Source organism: Brassica oleracea, chromosome C2, assembly GCF_000695525.1.
Source record: "Brassica oleracea var. oleracea cultivar TO1000 chromosome C2, BOL, whole genome shotgun sequence".
Taxonomy (NCBI): Eukaryota; Viridiplantae; Streptophyta; class Magnoliopsida; order Brassicales; family Brassicaceae; genus Brassica; species Brassica oleracea.
The window spans coordinates 45,532,798-45,552,817 of NC_027749.1; the positions used below are offsets into that span (position 1 = coordinate 45,532,798).

General features: G+C 41.4%; 3 protein-coding genes and 1 non-coding gene across 8 annotated transcripts; 1 reads left to right on the forward strand and 3 right to left on the reverse strand.

Annotated features, from left to right (window-relative positions):
- Window positions 1-979: 979 nt before the first annotated feature.
- Window positions 980-7,144, reverse strand: LOC106327675 (golgin candidate 6-like). Of its 2 annotated transcripts, XM_013765896.1 has the most exons (19): window positions 6,885-7,144; window positions 6,549-6,598; window positions 6,302-6,432; window positions 6,155-6,207; window positions 5,567-5,713; window positions 5,390-5,463; window positions 5,247-5,316; window positions 5,037-5,090; window positions 4,838-4,933; window positions 4,561-4,611; window positions 4,392-4,478; window positions 4,184-4,297; window positions 4,019-4,090; window positions 3,580-3,765; window positions 3,390-3,493; window positions 3,219-3,267; window positions 3,081-3,146; window positions 2,251-3,009; window positions 980-1,826 (listed from the first exon to the last, which is right to left on the reverse strand). In XM_013765896.1, the coding sequence occupies exons 1-19, from the start codon at window positions 6,906-6,908 to the stop codon at window positions 1,263-1,265; spliced, it is 2,751 nt and encodes a 916-aa protein (XP_013621350.1). In that variant the 5' UTR covers window positions 6,909-7,144; the 3' UTR covers window positions 980-1,262. The 2 variants fall into 2 exon arrangements, with proteins under 2 accessions (XP_013621350.1, XP_013621351.1); XM_013765897.1 differs by lacking the exons at window positions 5,567-5,713; window positions 6,155-6,207; window positions 6,302-6,432; window positions 6,549-6,598; window positions 6,885-7,144 and having other exon boundaries at window positions 5,247-5,309; window positions 5,390-5,444.
- A 946-nt stretch (window positions 7,145-8,090) lies between these two features.
- Window positions 8,091-10,664, reverse strand: LOC106322982 (uncharacterized CRM domain-containing protein At3g25440, chloroplastic-like). Its single transcript, XM_013761130.1, has 4 exons — window positions 10,550-10,664; window positions 10,096-10,375; window positions 9,595-9,996; window positions 8,091-8,966 (listed from the first exon to the last, which is right to left on the reverse strand). Exons 1-4 carry the CDS (start codon window positions 10,621-10,623, stop codon window positions 8,118-8,120), a joined length of 1,605 nt encoding a protein of 534 aa, XP_013616584.1. The 5' UTR covers window positions 10,624-10,664; the 3' UTR covers window positions 8,091-8,117.
- Window positions 10,665-10,777: 113 nt separating this feature from the next.
- Window positions 10,778-10,849, forward strand: TRNAD-GUC. The gene has a single exon. It is a non-coding gene; the product is annotated as a tRNA-Asp (tRNA).
- Window positions 10,850-11,076: 227 nt separating this feature from the next.
- Window positions 11,077-19,587, reverse strand: LOC106325156. 4 transcript variants are annotated; one of them, XM_013763176.1, is made up of 6 exons: window positions 19,255-19,587; window positions 19,083-19,162; window positions 18,078-18,383; window positions 17,897-17,980; window positions 11,676-11,981; window positions 11,077-11,376 (listed from the first exon to the last, which is right to left on the reverse strand). In XM_013763176.1, the coding sequence occupies exons 1-6, from the start codon at window positions 19,579-19,581 to the stop codon at window positions 11,193-11,195; spliced, it is 1,287 nt and encodes a 428-aa protein (XP_013618630.1). In that variant the 5' UTR covers window positions 19,582-19,587; the 3' UTR covers window positions 11,077-11,192. The 4 variants fall into 4 exon arrangements, with proteins under 4 accessions (XP_013618630.1, XP_013618631.1, XP_013618632.1 ...); XM_013763177.1 differs by having other exon boundaries at window positions 11,226-11,353; window positions 19,255-19,584; XM_013763178.1 differs by lacking the exon at window positions 11,077-11,376 and having other exon boundaries at window positions 11,471-11,981; window positions 19,255-19,582.
- Between the last annotated feature and the right edge of the window lie 433 nt (window positions 19,588-20,020).

The window sequence follows — 20,020 nt, forward strand, 5'->3', positions numbered from 1 at the left end:
ACGACCATTAGTATTTCCGCTGCGCCGTGTGACTTTCCCCAACAATAACCAGAGAGAAATCCCCTCCTAAGAAGACCCTTGATCGTATCTCTGCTGATCAACGAAGAGTGGTTATTGTTGATGATAATGCTAGTGTTTGGCCTCAACACAAGCCAAACTTGTTGCAGGTCTCACACTACATTTATTTCAGATACCAGATGACGAATAATAATTCGGAAGAAGAATCTTATTCTTACGCAGAGAAGGAGAGCGACGAGTGTCGAAGCAATGGAGCATTGTCTAATGTTCTCAAACTCCTTCAAAAAGCTCACACAAGATTCCAACAAGAAGAGGATTCTAACGACTTGAGGCTTTTGATACGTGACTGATCCTCCCTCCTTGTGTGTTGTTGATTTTGACTTTCACTTCAGAAAACTGCTATTTTTGTTTGCAATTTCTCAAAATACACACACAATAACAATTAATGCAAAATTTTCAATCAAAATGCTTGTTTGTTTTACTCTAGATTTGGAGGGTAAAGCTTCATCTGAATCTTCTGCATTGCACCTTGAATCAATTCCTCCGTTATCTGAAAATACTGGTAAAATGACCAAAGATGACTATGAAGAATAAGAGTGAGAAACCAAATCTGATTCTTCTTTCATTCATTCATCTTGTCTATATCTTGAAGTAAAAAGCTTCTGAGAAATCAAGAAAGGGGTCAAAAGGAAATGATAGTAGAGAGAGAGAGAGAGTTGGCGCCATGTTTTTTACCATCAATAGAAGCAGAACAAACACTTTTGGTTTGAACGGTTCTTGCGTTAACACCTACATTAATTAGTTAAACATTACATTAAAAGACTATTTAATTGGTTAAACATTACATCAAAGACTAATCGTTTCAATTTTTGGTGCCATGTTTCAGTGTGGTTTCAGTTTTTGGGGTTTTGCATGTCTTCTAAAGCAAAAATCCAAGTCCCTCTCAAATCAACGGACAAAGAAGACAAGAAGCAGTCATTGTTTGTTGATCTTGGCGTATGGAGCTCACCAACAAATCTGATGGCGTCCCTTTTGTGCTGATTAGAACCCTACATGCTACTCTCTAATGTTAGTCTCAACAATGTACAATGTGAAACACAACATCCTGCAGTATCTTAAAAATCAGATTTTGAGTTCATTGTTATGTGTATACCAATCTGTAAACATAAACTGAAGCATTGTAACATGTTGAAAAGTAGATGATAAATTACTTGACTAAGACGATTTGATCTCTACAACTTTGTTTAATATTCATCACCATCATCTTCAGACTCCCCTTGAGCTTCAGACTCGTCCCCAATATCCTCCAAAAGCTTATCAACATCAACTCCTAACTCTACCAGCTTCGCCGTCAGCTTCTCCACTTTGCTCTCCTCTTGTCCCAAACACACTAACAAGTCGTTCAACTCGTCCTCGCTCTCTTTCTGAGCTTCTTTTCTCACTTCTTCTTTAATCGCTTCTACATCAGGATACTCCATGGGACCTTCTCCTCCTTTCAAGGATCTCACCTCTTTCTCGAGATGGTAGTTCACTTGTTCTAGGCTGTTGTATGCGTCCGACAGGCCCTTTAGGTCTGATTCGAGTTTCGCGGCAATGTTCTTGTATTCTGATGCCTCAGACTCGACCTGGGCTTTTTCTGATTTGATTGTCTCTAAACGCTGAGATGTTTCTTGGAGTTCTCGCTTGATGCTATCTATATGAACCTTCTCCATTACTGTACTTGCTCTTTGCTCTGATCCTTGAGATTGCTCACTCCTCCCAGAGCTAACTACGTCTTCTGCCAAAGCAGCGTTCCGAGCAAGAAGGTTCTGGAAAAGTATACAGAGGTCGACAATAAGCTCTTTAAGGCACAACTGATGTTGACATTTATTTGTCTCGGTTAACCCTAACATAATCATATATATCACATTAATTTGGGGGAGACTTATTGTATGAATATTTGTTTCAGTTCTCACTAAGAACATAAGACATAGTTCGTAGTAATCATGGTTCTAAAAATCGGTTTAAGGTGGCAAATCTGTCCTCGACAAAACAATTTTCTTAAAATCCGATTTACACAATTCAAATCGATTTAAATCAGAATAAATTAGTTTAAATCTGTTAAATTAAGTAATGATGCAAGTACAAATCAATAAATTTGTTGTTTTGTATATTTAATTTTGATAATTCATCAAAATAACTTTTGCAATAAAACAACTAAAAGCATAGACGAGTTGAGCAAGAAGCATGTACCTGAATCTCCGAACACTGTTTCTCTATAAAAGCTTTCAAGCGGTTGATGTAGTCTTTCTCACTTTCTCCGCTCCTCTGCTCCAAATCCGCCGGTACTACAGCCACCTCACTTTTTGGCCGACTATACACGTCCACGATTCTCTCTCTAATGCTACCTTCAAGGCTCTTTACTAAGCCTGTGAAGCTAGGATCAAACAACGATATGAGCATCGGATGATCCTCATTCCCCTTATCCATCACATCCGCCACGTCCACATCCTCAATCTCGGCTTCACTAGGCGTGGCTGTTCTCGTCAACGGTTCATGATCCTCTCGAGGCCCCTCGGAGGAAGAAGAGAAGACGAAGCTGCTCTGCATCTCTTCGAACTTCGAGAAGTACGTTGTGAGCCCCATCTTCTGGCTCACAGCATCAACTACAGCGAAAGCATCTTTACCGTTCTCATTTGATTTGTTGTAGATGACGCATTCTCCCAATAGAATAGACGCCAAGCCTCTTATGCAAACTGTTGCAGCTGGGTTTGCTACCAGATCGAGCAGGTACGTTAGGTGGTGGCGTGAATCTAGAAAGCACTGAACTGCAGCTGGGCAATCAACGGTCCATGTGACAAGCAGTTTTAAAATGATCTGTTGAATATATGATTTTGATTTATCTTTGCTTTTCATGGAAGAGGCAACTGCTAGGTATCTGACGATCCTTTGAAAGAGAGGCTCTGGAGTTCCCATGGACGGCACAGGTGACTCAAGTACTATTTTTAAAGCCTGTTGAGTTTCCGAAACAGTCAGGCAATGAACCTAAGGTATAAAGTTATGGTGGCATTGAAGTCAATTACCTTTTCCTTGCACTGAACGTTGTCTTTCAAAACATGAGAAAGAATGCTCGCAGCTCTGCAACATGTCTGTTTGAAATAAATAGATTAGTTCTGGAAAACATAACAAATTAACATCCAACAGAGACACAAATATTTTACCTCAAGATTCCCATCAGTTTCACCAGAGCAAATGCCTCGCAATAACATACTGACACAAATATAAAATTCCAGTAAGATTTGATACAAGAGCATTAGGTCAAAAGCGCGGTGAAATCTTTTCAAAAAAAAAAAACTGTGAAAGCTGAAGGAGAACGGAAAAGAAGATAACACCTTCCAAAGGACATGTTAACATCATCTTCTAGAGGATCTCGGGTGGTGGGATGTGGTTGGGGTATTAAAGTTGAAGCTAAGATTGCTTGACCCTCCCGATTTTTCTGAAAACGTTTAGAGAATGTAACAATAAGCTGCAAGCTCACATTACACTATCAAATAATAACATATAACACAAAAAGTTCCAAACCTCACAGAAGGTCTTGAAGACATAATCAGCAGCAACAAACTCTTGAATACTAGATGTCTGTAAAATGATCCGGAGGATAGAATTGAGTGCAGGTTCTGCTTGCCGATCTTCACCAAGAACTTTGCTAGCAAGGATATCACGGTTCTTGGGATGTCCATCAACCAGATCTCCAATGCATTTAAATGTCTAGTAGCAAAGAATCAAAAAATAGAAGACCCATTAGATACTTAAGCTAACTCTGTCTTAGATGATACATTAACAATCTCTAGATAAAAACCCATAAACACACACACCAGTTCCATGGTCAACTTAGAAACAAGGTTCAACAAAAGAATTCGAGAAGTTAAATTGAATTATTCGAAATTATTGTCAATTGCACAAATCAGAAAAGAAATTTGAAATACAATGAAATTTGAATGAACAAAGGAGTTTTGCTTACCATGCACCGAACAGCAACAGGCGACCATTGGCTTTCAACACCCAACATAAGGAGGTGGTCTAGCAGTTTTTTCTGTTGATTAGACCAAACATGATACATATAATGAGGAACATATTTGATCCGGTCAACAATAGGGAGCCACAACATTCTTACATGTTAACAAACCTGAACTAGAACCGTTCTATTTGCCAGCTTGTTTGAATCTTTTCCAGGGTCCGTAACTGCACCTCCCATGATCAGCATATTGATTGTCTCCAGTGCACACAGTAGATTAACAGTCTACTAGGATTTTGTTCATTCAAAAGGAAAAAAAGTATTAACAAAGTTGCACTAGCTGGTAGAATCAATCCAAAAGGAGAGAAAATGATCTAACCTTCTGCTGGGTGAACTTATATGTAATCCCTCGCAGTTTTAGAACTGAAATGATTGGTTCAAAACCCATGGTCTCCCTTAGTAGTATCTGTACAGTTTCAAATATCAGCCTGTGTGCAGATCTAGTAAATAAATCAGAAAAATAAAGAACATTTACAAAGCTTTGAAACCTGGTTTGATGAACTGTTGCGAAGAAGATTTTTCAACAACTCCAGACAGTCCTGTAAAGAACGAACACTATTAGTTCAAATGCCATGGACAAGGAATCTGAACTTAACAATAAGCATTGGAAATGATTGCAAAAATTGCAGGAAGATAACATATGGACACGAGCCAATAATTTTGTAGACCTAAATTAAAGAGAAAAAGATCATTTTTCTTTTTCAAATGTCAAATTCTTAACATAACAATAGTGCTATCATCTATTTTAAAAAAGCTACTGGTCACCTGCACAACCACATCGCCATCTGAGCCCCCTTCCTCCTTGATGATGCTAAAAATCTTTTCAAATGCACCTTCAAAGACAACAATTTTTTGGATCTCCTACAAGTAGTTAATCATTCAGCGACATCGATCAGATTCGATGGCTACTTCAGCTTAAGGCAGCAGAAAATGAACAGTTACAAATATAAGCACGTTATCTCACCTCTGCTTCACGCGTCAAGTGCGTAAGAAGCAACAAAGCTTCGTTCCGGATTACCTGTAAGCCAAACACCAATAAATGACGTTAATGAAATATGATATACATCCCATCCCAAACTAATAAGTATTTGAGGTTAGCTGAAGGCTAAAGAGACAGACTCTTAAACAAACCAATAGCAACGTTGAAAATATCCAAGATATAGTTAACTGTTACCTCCCTATCCATCAGCATATCCATGAGCCGAGTTATGCCGCGAGGAGTAGTCAAAATAGATTCCTGCAATCTGAAGAGACCATCAACAAAAGACTCTACAGCATAAAGATGGCACAGAGTTAATACTTTGTAAGAATATATACCTATTTTGAGAGTTCATAAGAAGAGCTGTCAAGATCTGGAGAGTGAAATATCGAACATAAAAATCTTCTTCTTCCTGCCATACCACGAGGAGAACAAACCATATGATATGATGCACGCATAAAAATTTAACAAGACAGAAATATATTTTTTTCTAAAAAAATACAGTAAACTCTAACCAGCAAACTCAAAAGAAGAGTGATATTTTCAGCTTCACGGGAGAGCAAATCGGAATTCATAAAAGCGGCATGGACTTCAGTCTTCTGTGCCCTTGCATGATCGATTGGCGTTAGAGCGCCAAGAAGAGTTTCTAAGGCGCCTCGAACCTGGACAGAACAATACAATAAGTTAAAACATAGCACAAGTGCACAACACAGTCAGATCAACAAGAAATTAGATAAAAAACTCTGACTAATCTCACGGTAAAACAACAAGACTTTTACAAGTGTAAATGTTATAGTAAAGACTGTCATGCTAAACCAAAACGCATAATGGAAGAAATCAACATTTCCATGTTTCCACCACCCTCCTTGATTATTGATTTGGTTCTGAACTATCCGTCTGTTTCCAAAGACTACAAACATAGAGTTAAAATTCTACTCTCCCAAAAAAAAAAAAAAAAACGTATTTACTTTGCTTCAACAAATGTTGCTACATGTTCCATCAAGTGAGGGAAAGAGGGACTGCTATGACGTAAGGACAAACAGCAATCCGCACAACCTAAGTAAGACACTACAAAAGAGAAATGAAAAAGGATGATAACGCACCATTTCAACATCATCCCGCTGGTCCTTCAGGATGCCCACTACCACAGGAAGTCCTGAAATCAGGGAAAGTAAAATTATTAAACCGCAGTCTCAATTTGATCTCACATTCAGTCAGACGCAATACAGAAAAGAAAGAAAGAGACTTACCAGATGCTGCACCGAAAGCAAGTTGAGCAGCATTACTTTCAGCAACAACAGACTGAAGTTCTACTATAGCACTTCTCCTATCGTCAGGCAAAGTACCATTACTTATACGATCCAGCAGCCGTTGAATGTAACTACAAAACACAAAAACACCTTAATAAAAAAAAAAGAATGCGCATTTAAATAAAATTCTCAACACTTAACTGTATTATTCAAACTGGTAGTAAATTAAAGAGAAAACAACATGTACCTGTCTTCATTAGAAGATGGATTGTCTCCGAAAACCAAACCAACAACTCCCTGTACAACAAGAGCTCAGAACCAAGTTAAGAACAACCATAAGCACTAAAAGCAAAATTCATGCGAAGAGATACAAAGATAATATATATATATATATAGCACTCTGCAGGCTTCATGATTAGTACACACTATTGGAGTTAATAATAAACCGGATCCTAATGTTTTTATGATGACATTAAACCGGTTTAGTATACACACTAACCAAATCAAAACAGAATCCTCTAAAATCTACCGTAATTAGAAATCGCAGAACCAGGGGAAGCCAATGTGGTGATAAAAAACACACCTTATAACGGGATGCTAAATCCATTATCTCGATCGTATCGGATAGGTTACAGATTATGAGCAGTACGGAGAGGATCAGACAAGGAAGACGAACCCTCCAATCAGCGAAACAGCGAACAGATACGCACGATCTCTTTCTCTTGTTCACGTGACCGATCTTTTCAAGCAAAGTCAGAAAGCCGTGAAATTATAAACTGAGGGAAGAAGAAGAAGAAGGTCGATGACGTTACGCTCTCTACTCACGCCCGCACCAGATACTAGCTCCTAACTCATATCGTGTATCGCAACCGCATCAAGTGGACCGTTAAGATATGGGTATGCTCAAATATGGGCCAATCAAGTCCAATGGGCTTATATTTATATTTTGTTGTATTATCAGCTTTGACTAACAAATAAAATAGAGTTCATTAATTAGTGTGGGCGTTTTTACCCTAAGACTTTAATCCGAATCAAAAAACTGAAATCCGATCCAAACCATTATAAAAAAAATATCATGCACTTTTGAGTTTAGAACAATTCTAATCGAAACGGAATTCAACTATAATTCAAAAATATCTAAAATTAATTAAATATATTAATATTTTATATATGTTAAAAAAATTCAGATATTTTAGAGTATTAATAAATTTTTGTAGTTTATCTATTTATTATTTTGAATGATTTTAGTTAGTTTGAATAGTTTAACTAATTTTTAATTAGATTTTTGAATAATTTATATATTTTGAGTATTTTCTGGTTAATTATTTTAGTTCTTTTAAAATAAATTGGGCTATAACCGATCTGGAATCAAACCGAATTCGACCCGAAATTAGTAAAATCTAAATGAAACTTATGAACATATTTTTTAAAATTCTAATCAATTGAATGAATCTGAATGGGACACCGAACACCCATGCGACGTTCATTCAATAATGGAATAGTTGATTAGATTATAACTATACTAAGTAAAGAGTAATAAATGATTGAATACCAGTAAATAGTGTAAAGTATCATATTATTTTCATTTATCCATCGTCAAATTTAACATCATGGTTCTATTGAATGTATTTGCCATGTCATGTTCTTCGTCTTCCACTGAATCATCACAAACAAACCAAAGCTAACAACAACAGATATATCAGCTTTGAATACTCAGACCAGAGTTTCAACATCTTTCAGTTCTCGTCTAATAATCAGTTTCCAAGGATGTCAAAATAAAACTGTAAGAAACTATGCGATCTCATGTTCTTCATTTCTAATCACTATCACAATCCTCATCCTTTTGTTTTCCACTCTTTGTCTTCGAATTATTGATAGTAGTACCCTCTCTTGAACTATTATAATTACTGAATCTTGGTTGTTTAGATGCCGATACTCCCCTGTTTTCATCTTCCTCCTCATCGCTGCTTGAAATATAATTAGCAGGTGCATCTTCCTCATCTTCAGAGTCCCACATCGTGTTATCAAGATCACTCAGCACATCTTCATCACTCCTCACTCGAGAACGAGGATCAGAGCTTCTTCTCATAAAATCATTTCCCTGCCTTCTTGTATCTGATCTCGGCCTGTCAAACCTCCTTGGGATTTCATCATCATCCCCACTATCCAATTGATCACTGTCATCATTCTCATCACTATGGTTGGATCTCCTCTGGCTACGTGTATCCCTTTCATTTCTTCTAAAGCCTTGACTTGAGTCTCTGCTTCTTCCTGCAAACTCCTCTCTGTTCCAATACCTTATTCTACCCGTTTCCTCTTGCTCCGCAGCTTCCTCTTCCTCCCACTCCTTATCTGCCGCCTCTTCTATCTCAGCTATGAATCTATCCAACTCCTCCTGGTCACTATCTTCTTCATCACCCGGTTCTGATCCTTCTGTATTTACAACACTAGCTCCTCTTTCTGATTTTTTATCTCCATGGAAGACATAAGGGCTTCCTTCATTTTTGTCGATTGCGTTGAAGAACGTTGAGGCTACTCTCTGGATGCTAGCCATGGCAACCGGATCTTCGGGGTTAACACCCATTCTCCTTAGCTGCTGTTCCGTTTTCTTGATGTTCAGCTTCTGTGATTCAAGTGCTTGTTCAAATCTCGCTTTAAATAAAGCCTGCAAAACATAAATACTTGCTCATACCATAGCACTATCAAACAGTTACTAGAGCAAGCCACACTTCAATGATTCATTAATCCTAAACATAAATATTGTCTTAGCTGAAGATTTGGGCTTTGAGCATGCCGTTAAGTAAAAATATCTTAACCTGGATAGTCTAAGACCAGCCTAACCGAACCAAAAAATTGGTTTTCGGTATGGTTACCTTTTGAGTTTGGTTTAATTCAGTAGGGTTGTGAAAAATGATTCGGTTTTTGATTTTTTCTAAAAATATAAAAAAATAACCGAAAATAACCAAAATAAACCAAACCAAACTAATAGCGTTTAACTGAAATAACCGAATTTAACTGGAAATATCCAATTTTTTTAGAAAATTATACCGAATTCTAACAGGAAACCAAAATAATATCTGTTATTTACGGAAATAACTGAAATCAACCAAAAACCAAAAACCAAACCGATTAATTTCCGTTTACTTCAGTGGGATTGTGGACGAACCGAATAAACCTAAACCGGATAATACCCAAACCGAAATAAACCAAAACCACATGCCTATTTCCTAATGCTGATATCAACTAAAGTATCATCCTATAACCACAGAAGCCTAAGTTTTATACTGCATTACCTTCCGTTTTGTGAGGGTGTTAACAGGAATCAAGTTCTTGGGCTGCCGGTAGTTTCTACCACGGAACATAATAATAGTCTTCACATTATGTATGTTTATGACAACCCCACCGCTCAGCCTCGCTATCATGGTCGCCATCTCTTTAATCTTCTCCTTTGGAAAGTTATCGCAGCAAACCTGCACCGTCTCATGAAACTTCCAGTGCATATGCATGTTTTGAACCACTCCTCCAAAGACTCCACGGACACCAACGGGAACATAGTTTTTGTTCTTGAAACCGATTTTCTTAAACGCTTGGATCTGCTCAGGCGTGAATAGCTCGGGATCATGAACCGGTGATGGCAGCTCGGGGAGATCGTACTTCTTGAGCTTTTGTAACAGAAGCGCAACTTTCTTCTTCGCCTGCATCAAATACAAGTACAACAACACTCAAACTCAACCTATTCACACAGTAAGACAAATCACACATATGAATGCTAGTGAATGATGTTATATATATACCCTTTTGAGGTTGTAGATGAGTCTTTCTTCATCAGTCATGAGTTTCTTCTTCAGCTTTTTAGCTCTCCTGATCTCTCTTAAAGTCTTACCAGACTCCTTACGCATTCTACTCTCAACTTTACTCCTCATGCTCCTTCCTCTAGCCGTTGACATAGCTCGTGACCATCCTTTAAAGACTTGATGCGTCAATGGCTGAAATGAATTGGAATTGCCATCACTGGAGATACTAGGATGAAGCATCACATTGCTTGTAATCGGATTCGATGACACAACCAGATTCCTTTCAAAATCGCAAACCGAAAATTCATAAGCAAGACGATAATAGCAAAACCAATCATTTGGGTATAAAAGGTATAAACTTTTGGGGTTCATATACGAATCTGGGAGATGGGTATTCGGAGAAAATAGGATCAGAGATGGAAAATGGGTTTAGGGTTTTGGAGTCTGAAGTTACCTGGAGGAATCGGAGTGAAGGAGAGACGATAGAGAGCGTCTACAAGTTCTCAAAAGATTCCTCGTCGCGAACATTTGGCCTTCTGTCAGTGAAGCTACTAGCACAAGGAGAACTGGCAAATTATCAAACAAGATAAGAGAGAAGTCCAGGTAACGGTTTGAGGGTTTTGGAGAAGACGATCCTAAATATTTACTATTTTATTTTTGTTTTCCCACAATGTCCAACCGAGTCGTTGTAGTATAGTGGTAAGTATTCCCGCCTGTCACGCGGGTGACCCGGGTTCGATCCCCGGCAACGGCGTGTTTTTGTTTTAAAATCAGTTTGATTCAAATCAAAATTTATCGATATAGCAATCAATGTACACCGAAAAGGCAAAAACATAGGAAAAGGGTTTGAGAGTTGAATATTTTTGACTTGGACACGGACAATAAGTTTTGCCGTTACTGTGATATAAACTCGGTGCGTTTTATCATATCAAACTACAACAGGCGTATAGAATTTATCATCATCCATGAGCAGCAGAAGAAGATTGTCAGCAGCTAGATTATCCGTTATTCCATTTACAATCAAACTAGAAAAAGATTTGATATAAGTCATGTTCGTTTGGTTGCCGGAGGTTTCGGCGTCAGCGGCAGCGGCAGCGTCAATGAGGACAGTTGTTGTTCGTTTCGCAGACGCTGACGCTGCCGCTGACGCATACTATATCGCGACCGCAGATTTTATCGGCGTCAGACGCAGTTTCCTGCGTCAACGAAACGAACAAGAGTTGACGCAGAATGTTGACGCTGTCGCTGCCGCCGGTACCTGCGGCAACCAAACGAACAGCCCTATAATACATGTCCAATGTATAGTTAGAGCAGAGAAACCAACACAAGATAACCAACTAAACCGATTCAATCCAAAAAATGAACACACACGAAATCAGGGGAAGAGGCTTATATATTTATTCAAAGGCATATACATGCCATTCCTGAATTGTCAAACCGATATATGGTTACATGGTTCAAAAGATCATTACCTCCATGTTCTTTTTCTCTTATATAATATGCTACCAAAAATAAAGTTTTATACTTGTTGTGTAAGTTCTTCTTAAAATGTAAAACGTAGGGTGGTTTCTTAACCTGACCTCCTGTAAATGCTGTAAGCCACTGCTATGGTTGCGATGGCCCCAACTGCGGCAGCTCCCAAGGCCAAGAGAACCTCTTCTTTCTCCAGCCATTTGAACCAGTTCTGCTTCACTGATGTTTCTTTCTTGACTGGTTCTGGAGTTTGCTCCTGGCAACATGAAACCCCTTTTGCACCTTGGCAACAACCTCCTGTGAATCCTTTCATCTCCACTGATTCGCGTTCTACTACGCTGTTTCCGTCTGGGACTTTATGCTCATCCTCTTTCTCAGCTTCCTCACCCTCAGGTCTTAGTCTCATCTGGCCCCTGAAAAATATATTATTTGGGTAAACTATCTCGCTATTTGGAAACAAAAAAAAATACATAGTTGAATAATTTTGAAGGGTCTCTTGGCAACGTTTCTTCAAATTAGACTTTTATAAACTGAGTTAGTGAAGGGTTATGAGCATCCTAGTTCAATCAACAAAAACCTCAACTAAACTACTGATACGTAGGAGGCCTTACGTCCTCCGATCCTGTTCCACTACAGGCGCAGGGCCCAGAAGTGAAGAGGCACGATCACTATTTGGCCCATCAGGTGTTGGTACTTGAGGGTAGTAGTTCTAGAAGGATAAGGAATAACGGTTGCTGTGATGAGTCACCAGACAGGGCACGTGATGGCTAGGTCACAGGAGATGTATGATCGTGAGCAGCCAGTAGTATAAGAGAGAGAGTATGACGTTAGGAAAAGGGATCCATGGTATTGATCAGTAGTTCATGAAGGAGAGGTGTACTCCTAAGAAAAACTCTTGTACTTATCGCTTTTGATCAATAAAAATACCATTTCTTCCTTAAAATTCGTGTTCTTTTACAAGTTCGTTACCTAAAACGTAACAAATTGGTATCAGAGCCTTCGAATCTGGGGAAAATGGCACCAAAGAAACCCGAAAACGACTCTACGTTGGAGCAGTTACAGGACCAGATGAGTCGAATCTCACTCCTGGAGAAGGAGTTGACTCGTTTGGGACCGATGGAGCAGACGATGAACGTGATGCAACAGCAGATCTCAGTCATGTTCAGTCGTTGGGAGGTGGAACAGAAAGAGAAAGAGACGGCGATGCTCAAACAGAAGGAGCTCGAGAAGGGGAAGGCTCATCAAACGGCTGGATCTTCTTCGGAACCTCCGTTTGGTAGCAGAGGAGAGTCAGAGGGTGATAGACGGAGCCAGATGATGTCACCTACACCGATTCCTGGACGAGATGAGGGTTTCATGGGTCGTGGGTTTTACGGTCAGCACTCGCATCATCACGATGATTCCAACACATGGCGACACCCAGCGTTCATACGACGTCTGGAGTTACCTACATTCGATGGGGAGGAGGCGGAGAGTTGGATATTGCGCGTGGAGGAGTATTTTGAGCTGGGGGAGCTGACAGATGAGGAAAAGCTGCGATTGGTGCGCATGAGTTTCACCGGTGACGCTCTTCTCTGGTACCGTTGGGAACGTGACCGAAACCCATTTCGCAACTGGGCCCAGTTGAAGTTTAGGGTTTTGGAGCAGTATTCTACGCTGACCGACATATCGACCGGCGAGCGCCTCTTGTCTCTCCGACAGGAAGGAACCGTCCGGGAGTTTAACCGGGATTTCATAAGCTTGGCTTCTAACGCACCGGAGATCGCAGACCCTTTGTTAGAAATGGCGTATTCCAATGGTTTGCAACCGAAGATTCGAGCGGGGGTGCGGATGTTCGATCCTCGGAATCTACGAGAGATGATGAAAAGAGCTAAACAAGTGGAGGAGTGGTCCAGTGAGGAGACGACGACGACGGTCCGATCTCCTAAACCCTCTTCTGGCAATCAACAGGGCGCAGGAAAGTCCACTAATGCGGGTCAGGCCCAGGCCCAAGTTACGGTTAAGCCCAAAACCCAAAACACACCTAACCCTAATCCGCAAAGAGGGGGTGGTGCTAAAGGTCCGACAAACCACGGGAGATTGAAACCACCGTTCCGACGATTGGCTTCGGCGGAGGTAGAGGAATGGAAGGCGGAAGGGCTGTGTTTCAAGTGTGACGATAAATTCCATCCGAATCACCCATGTCAACAACCACAACTCACGGTGTTGTTACTTCATCCCAATGGGGTAGAAGAGGAGCTGTTAGACGAACCATGCGAGTTGCTGGAGAACGCTGAGGAAGTGGTTGCAATGGTGGCGCAGGTTTCGCTGAACTCAGTGGTAGGGTTGGCTTCTCCTCGCACCATGAAACTTCGAGGCTCTATAGCGGGAGCAGAGGTGGTGGTGCTGATCGACAGCGGCGCTACTCATAACTTTATTTCGGAACAGCTGGTTCGTCGATTACAGTTATCAACGAGCACGACAGCTCAATATGGAGTGTTGGTGGCGGGTGGAGTGAAGGTGCAAGGTAAAGGGATGATTGAGAAGGTCGAGCTGCAGCTAGGCTCCTGCAACATTTCTACAAGCTTCTTACCCTTGGAACTGGGCGTGGCCGATGTGATTCTCGGGGTACAGTGGCTTGATACGTTGGGTGAAATGCGTGTCAATTGGAAGACGCAAGTGATGCGAATTTGGCAGGACGATGCTTGGGTGGTTCTTCAGGGTGATATGAGTTTACACTCCTCAGAGGTGTCGCTCAAATCTCTCTGGAAGGCAATGGGGCGTGATGGAGAAGGAGTCATTGTTGAGTATGGAGGCATTCAGAGGGAGGAAGCCTCATTAACGGTGACTACTCAAAGAGGATGGGAGGGGATCTTAAAACAGTTTGAAGGGGTTTTTGCGGAACCCACTGAGCTACCTCCATCACGAGGGAAGGAACATGGGATTACGCTAGAGGAAGGGTCAAGACCGGTCAGTGTAAGGCCTTTTCGATACCCGCAGATACAGAAAAACTGAGATCGAGAGACAAATAGCATCTATGCTCGCTGCGGGGATCATCCAAGAGAGTGGAAGTCCGTTCTCAAGTCCGGTGTTGCTGGTGCGCAAGAAGGATGGTAGCTGGAGGTTCTGTGTTGATTATAGGGCGCTCAACAGAGTCACGGTACCTGACAAGTTCCCGATACCCATGATCGACCAGCTGTTAGACGAGTTACACGGAGCGCGAGTCTTTACTAAGTTGGACTTAAGGTCGGGGTATCATCAGATATTGGTGAAGAAGGAGGACGTTCCAAAGACGGCGTTTCGAACCCACGATGGACATTACGAGTTCAAGGTAATGCCATTTGGACTGTCAAACGCCCCTGCCACCTTTCAGTCACTGATGAACCAGATTTTCCGTCCTTATCTCTGCCGCTTCGTACTAGTGTTTTTCGACGATATACTAGTATACAGCCGCACCAAGGAGGAACATGAAGGGCACTTAAAAACGGTTCTACAAATTTTGGAGGATCAGAAACTGTATGCGAACTTCAAAAAGTGTTAGTTTGGGAGTTCTCAAGTCGAGTATTTGGGACATGTAATCTCTGGCAATGGCGTAGCAGTAGATGGTGAGAAGATTAAGGCAATGCTGCAGTGGCCGGAGCCTAAAAATGTCAAGGCTTTGAGAGGATTCTTGGGTCTTACGGGATACTACCGTAAATTTGTCAAAGATTATGGCAGTATTGCAAGACCGCTGACATCACTGCTCAGGAAGGATCAATTTCTATGGTGCAAGGAGGCTACTGCTGCTTTCACTGCCTTGCAGAAAGCCATGACTACGGTGCCAGTGTTAGCAATGCCGAACTTCGAGCTTCCGTTCGTTGTGGAGTCCGACGCATCGGGTTTTGGGCTTGGTGCGGTTCTGGTGCAGAATCACCAACCCATAGCTTTCTTCAGTCAAGCCCTCACGGAGAGACAACGTCACCAATCCATTTACGAAAGAGAGTTGATGGCGATTGTATTTGCAGTGCAGAAATGGAGGCACTATTTGTTAGGGAGGAGGTTCATTGTTCGAACAGACCAGAAGAGTTTGAGGTTCTTAATGGAGCAACGGGAGGTTAACCTTGAGTATCAGAAATGGCTGACTAAACTACTGGGGTTTGATTTCGAGATCGTTTATAAGCCAGGATTGGACAACAAGGCAGCTGACGCCCTCTCAAGACAGATGGAGGTAAAGGAGTTATATGCAGTATCAGTAACAACAGCCTTGCAGTTAGAAGAGATTGCGTGTGAGGTAGATAAGGATCCCATTTTGCTGAAACTACGCTCAGAAGTCAGTGAGGACGCAACGAAACACCCGGATTACTCAGTGGTGCAGGGACGCCTCTTACGACAGGGGAAGTTGGTTATACCCAAAACTTCTCTGTTGATTGGGGTGCTTATGTCGGAGTATCATGATGGGAAATTAGGAGGGCATGGAGGGGTTCTTAAAACACAGAGGCGGATTGGCGAACTATTCTATTGGGAGGGCATGATGACGGATATCAGGAGGTTTGTTGCTGCTTGTCAGGTTTGCCAGCGTCAGAAATATTCAACACTGTCACCTGGGGGCTTACTACAACCACTGCCGATACCGGAGAAGGTTTGGGAGGATGTGTCTATGGATTTCGTGGAGGGATTGCCACGCTCAAGGGGACTGAATACAGTAATGGGTAGTGGTTGATCGGCTGACCAAATTCAGCCACTTTGTGGGTCTCAGTCACCCGTTCTCCGCAACCGATGTGGCACTGGTGTTCATACAAGAGATAGTCAAGCTCCACGGGTTCCCACGTACCATTGTGTCTGACAGGGACAAGGTGTTCACTAGCGCATTTTGGAGGGAGTTGTTTCGCTTGTCGGGAACAAAACTGTGTTTCAGCACAGCTTACCACCCACAGTCTGATGGTCAGACAGAGGTCACAAACCGTGGTATGGAGACGTATCTGCGTTGCTTCGCTAGTGAGAAACCTAAGACTTGGGCGACGTATTTGGCATGGGCGGAGTTGAGCTATAACTCTGCTTATCACTCCACGTTGAAGATGACACCATTTCGAGCTTTGTATGGACGTGACCCGCCGTCGTTAATCAAATATGAGAACGGGTCCACCTCCAACGCTGAGTTAGAAGTTCAACTACAAGACAGAGACGCAGCCTTAAGATTGCTTCGTGAGAATCTACACCGCGCTCAGCAGTTGATGAAAGAGCGAGCTGATAAAAGTAGGCGTGAGGTTGAGTTTCAGTTGGGAGATTGGGTTTATGTGAAACTGCGACCGTACAAACAGAAGACACTTGCGAGAAGGTTGAATGAGAAGCTTTCTGCCCGTTTCTATGGGCCGTTTGAGATTGTCGAGAGGATTGGTAAGGTGGCGTACAGACTGAAGTTACCAGCGGAAGCCAAAATTCACCCCACATTCCATGTGTCACAACTGAAGCAGGCCGTTGGTGATACACAGGATACTTTGCCTTTACCACCACAATTGAACAAAGAGGGTGAACTTGTGGTTGAGCCTGAAGGAGTGTTAGCAACTCGAGAGAATGCTGGTAACGGTCAGAAAGAGGTGCTGATTAAGTGGCAAGGGTTACCGGATCATGAGAGTTCATGGGAGTGGGTTCAGGCGTTCAAAAAGAGGTTTCCGAGCTTCGACCTTGAGGACAAGGTCAATTTCGTTGGCGATGGTATTGATACGTAGGAGGCCTTACGTCCTCCGATCCTGTTCCACTACAGGCGCAGGGCCCAGAAGTGAAGAGGCACGATCACTATTTGGCCCATCAGGTGTTGGTACTTGAGGGTAGTAGTTCTAGAAGGATAAGGAATAACGGTTGCTGTGATGAGTCACCAGACAGGGCACGTGATGGCTAGGTCACAGGAGATGTATGATCGTGAGCAGCCAGTAGTATAAGAGAGAGAGTATGACGTTAGGAAAAGGGATCCATGGTATTGATCAGTAGTTCATGAAGGAGAGGTGTACTCCTAAGAAAAACTCTTGTACTTATCGCTTTTGATCAATAAAAATACCATTTCTTCCTTAAAATTCGTGTTCTTTTACAAGTTTGTTACCTAAAACGTAACAACTACACATTACATGTTACCATTTGCTATCTCTATGCAGAAACTTGTCCACTGTGATACACACTAGTTACTTGTTAGAAACGAAAACGATACAGACTTGCAAAAGTTCAGAATCTTCAGATCCAACACGCGATATACATCTAGAGCAAAGTATACAGGCATGGATTCCGTATAAAAATATAAACTGTACAAGAGGTAATGTAAAGCTGTTTTAACAGAGACATACATGTAATAAGCTAGGAATAACAAGCAGGGTAAACAGACCTGGAAAGGTTTTGTATGATTTCTCCTTTTGCAATGTGCTGATCAAGCATTGCAGGCACGTCATCAGGAGTCACATAGCCATACCTACACAATAGCAAGATCATTTTCAGATGCATAAGGTATTACAGATCACTTTCTTTCCTAAGTTACACAAGAAAGCTGAGATTTGACATATTGTTACCAATGGCCAGAAACATTTCCAGCTGGATCAGGGCTGAAGACAATCAAATTTCCAGCATACTTGTGCCCACCGATATGAGAGCATGGCTTAACGAAGATTTGGTCTGAAAGTCCACGGGAGCCTATCTCCTGCTCGAACTTCTCAATAAGAGCTGGTCCACAAACACCGCATCTTTTGTCCCGGCTACCATGAGCGCACACAAATACAAAGGAACCTGATAACTCTTCCTGAATCCCAGAGGTCCACGGTTTCCCGTTAACAAGCACATCTTCCACAAAAGCATCCACATCTGTGTCCTTAAGCGCCCTGTTAGTAAATGACAACGAGAGTTATACAAAAGGATAAGGCACAAAGTCAATACTTCCAAAGATGGCTATAAAGATCTAAAACTAGGCATGTCATTCGGGTACCAGTTGAATCTGGTTTTTCAGGTTTTCGGGTTCTGCTTCTTAGTTTCAGTTTGGGGTTCTATATATGTTTTGGTTGGTTTCAACTTTCAGTTAATAATACTTCAGGTTAAAGATAGATTTTAGCACTTAAATCACTTTAAGTTCGGTTAATAATATTTCGGGTTTGGATACTTTCACATATTGGATCAAAATAATTATGAAATTACATGTTTTTGAAGAATTTATTAGGTTTGAATACTTCAAAATATGTAAAGATATCGAAATTACCGCCCTACAAGATTCGTTCGGCTATTTATACAAATTGGACCGGGTACGGATTCAGGGGTTTTAGTTCAGGTTCTATCCGAAACAACCCAGCTACGTAACACCATTAACATAGAAACATAAACGTATAATCAGCAGAAACGATTGATAAACGCCTTTTCAGATCTGAATCAGGAGCTTAACCACCTTCATATCTATAATCGAAAAACCTCAAATCTAACTATCTACCAGTTTCTAAATCAATCAGTCATAACTTTCCATACAAATCGAACTACCAAACAATAACTCGAATCAACTATTTCAACTAGCTAATAAAAGTCGATGAACTCACTTGTATCTGATCATATCAGGGAAAACCAACACATCTCCATCAGATTCACCACCTCCACCACCACACACCGTCAGCTTCGTCTACAACCAACAGAAAACCTCAACATCAGCTCGATTGAATTGTTTCACATCAGGAAAAAAAAACGACGAAACGAAACGGTTTCGGTGTGTACCTCAACAGCGAAATCAGCTCTCCGATCCTTGAACGACTTAGCGAAACGCTGCGGGAGACCTTCGGATTCGACGCGAGGAAGCCAGGTCTCGTGGCTCTTGTAGCAAAGGAACACGTGGCGACCGTACGGAGCGACGGAGCCGGCGAGGGCGCCACTGTACATCTCCTGGCGTTTAAAGCCGTACAGCTTGTCTTCGGAGACCGGAGCGGCGTTGGTGTTCTCCACTACTTCCCCCATTGGAGAGTACCTCTTGCTTAGGGAAGCGAGAGAGTTGAAGAATCGAAGCGAAAGAAAATTAAAAATCTGAACAACCGTCGCTAGTCCCATATACCCACGCGAAATGGGCCTCGAATAAAGTGACTGGTTGGTGATACCAACCCCAGCTCACCGAGAGATTGTTGTTCGTTTTGCTAACCTAACTACCATTTTACTCGTCCGTCAAACTGTATCGGTGACTGACTGTTCCTTTAGTTAAACCACGGACTTTTGATTGCTTTGATCAATTAGGAACACCACACGTTTTAAATGTATGTTTGCAAGCTAATTGTGTCATTTAGGTCTTGACATATATACCAAAACCCGAAAAAATGGAATTCGAAATCGAACTATTGTTTACAAATATATTTGAACAGTTTTTTTTCCTATTACCGGCGGAATATACTTTACTTATAGATCTATGTTAGTATTTTTTGTATGATTTTATGGTTTGTGTTTCAGGCTTGCATTTACAGTAGATGCATATAATAATGTTTTTTTTTCTCATTTA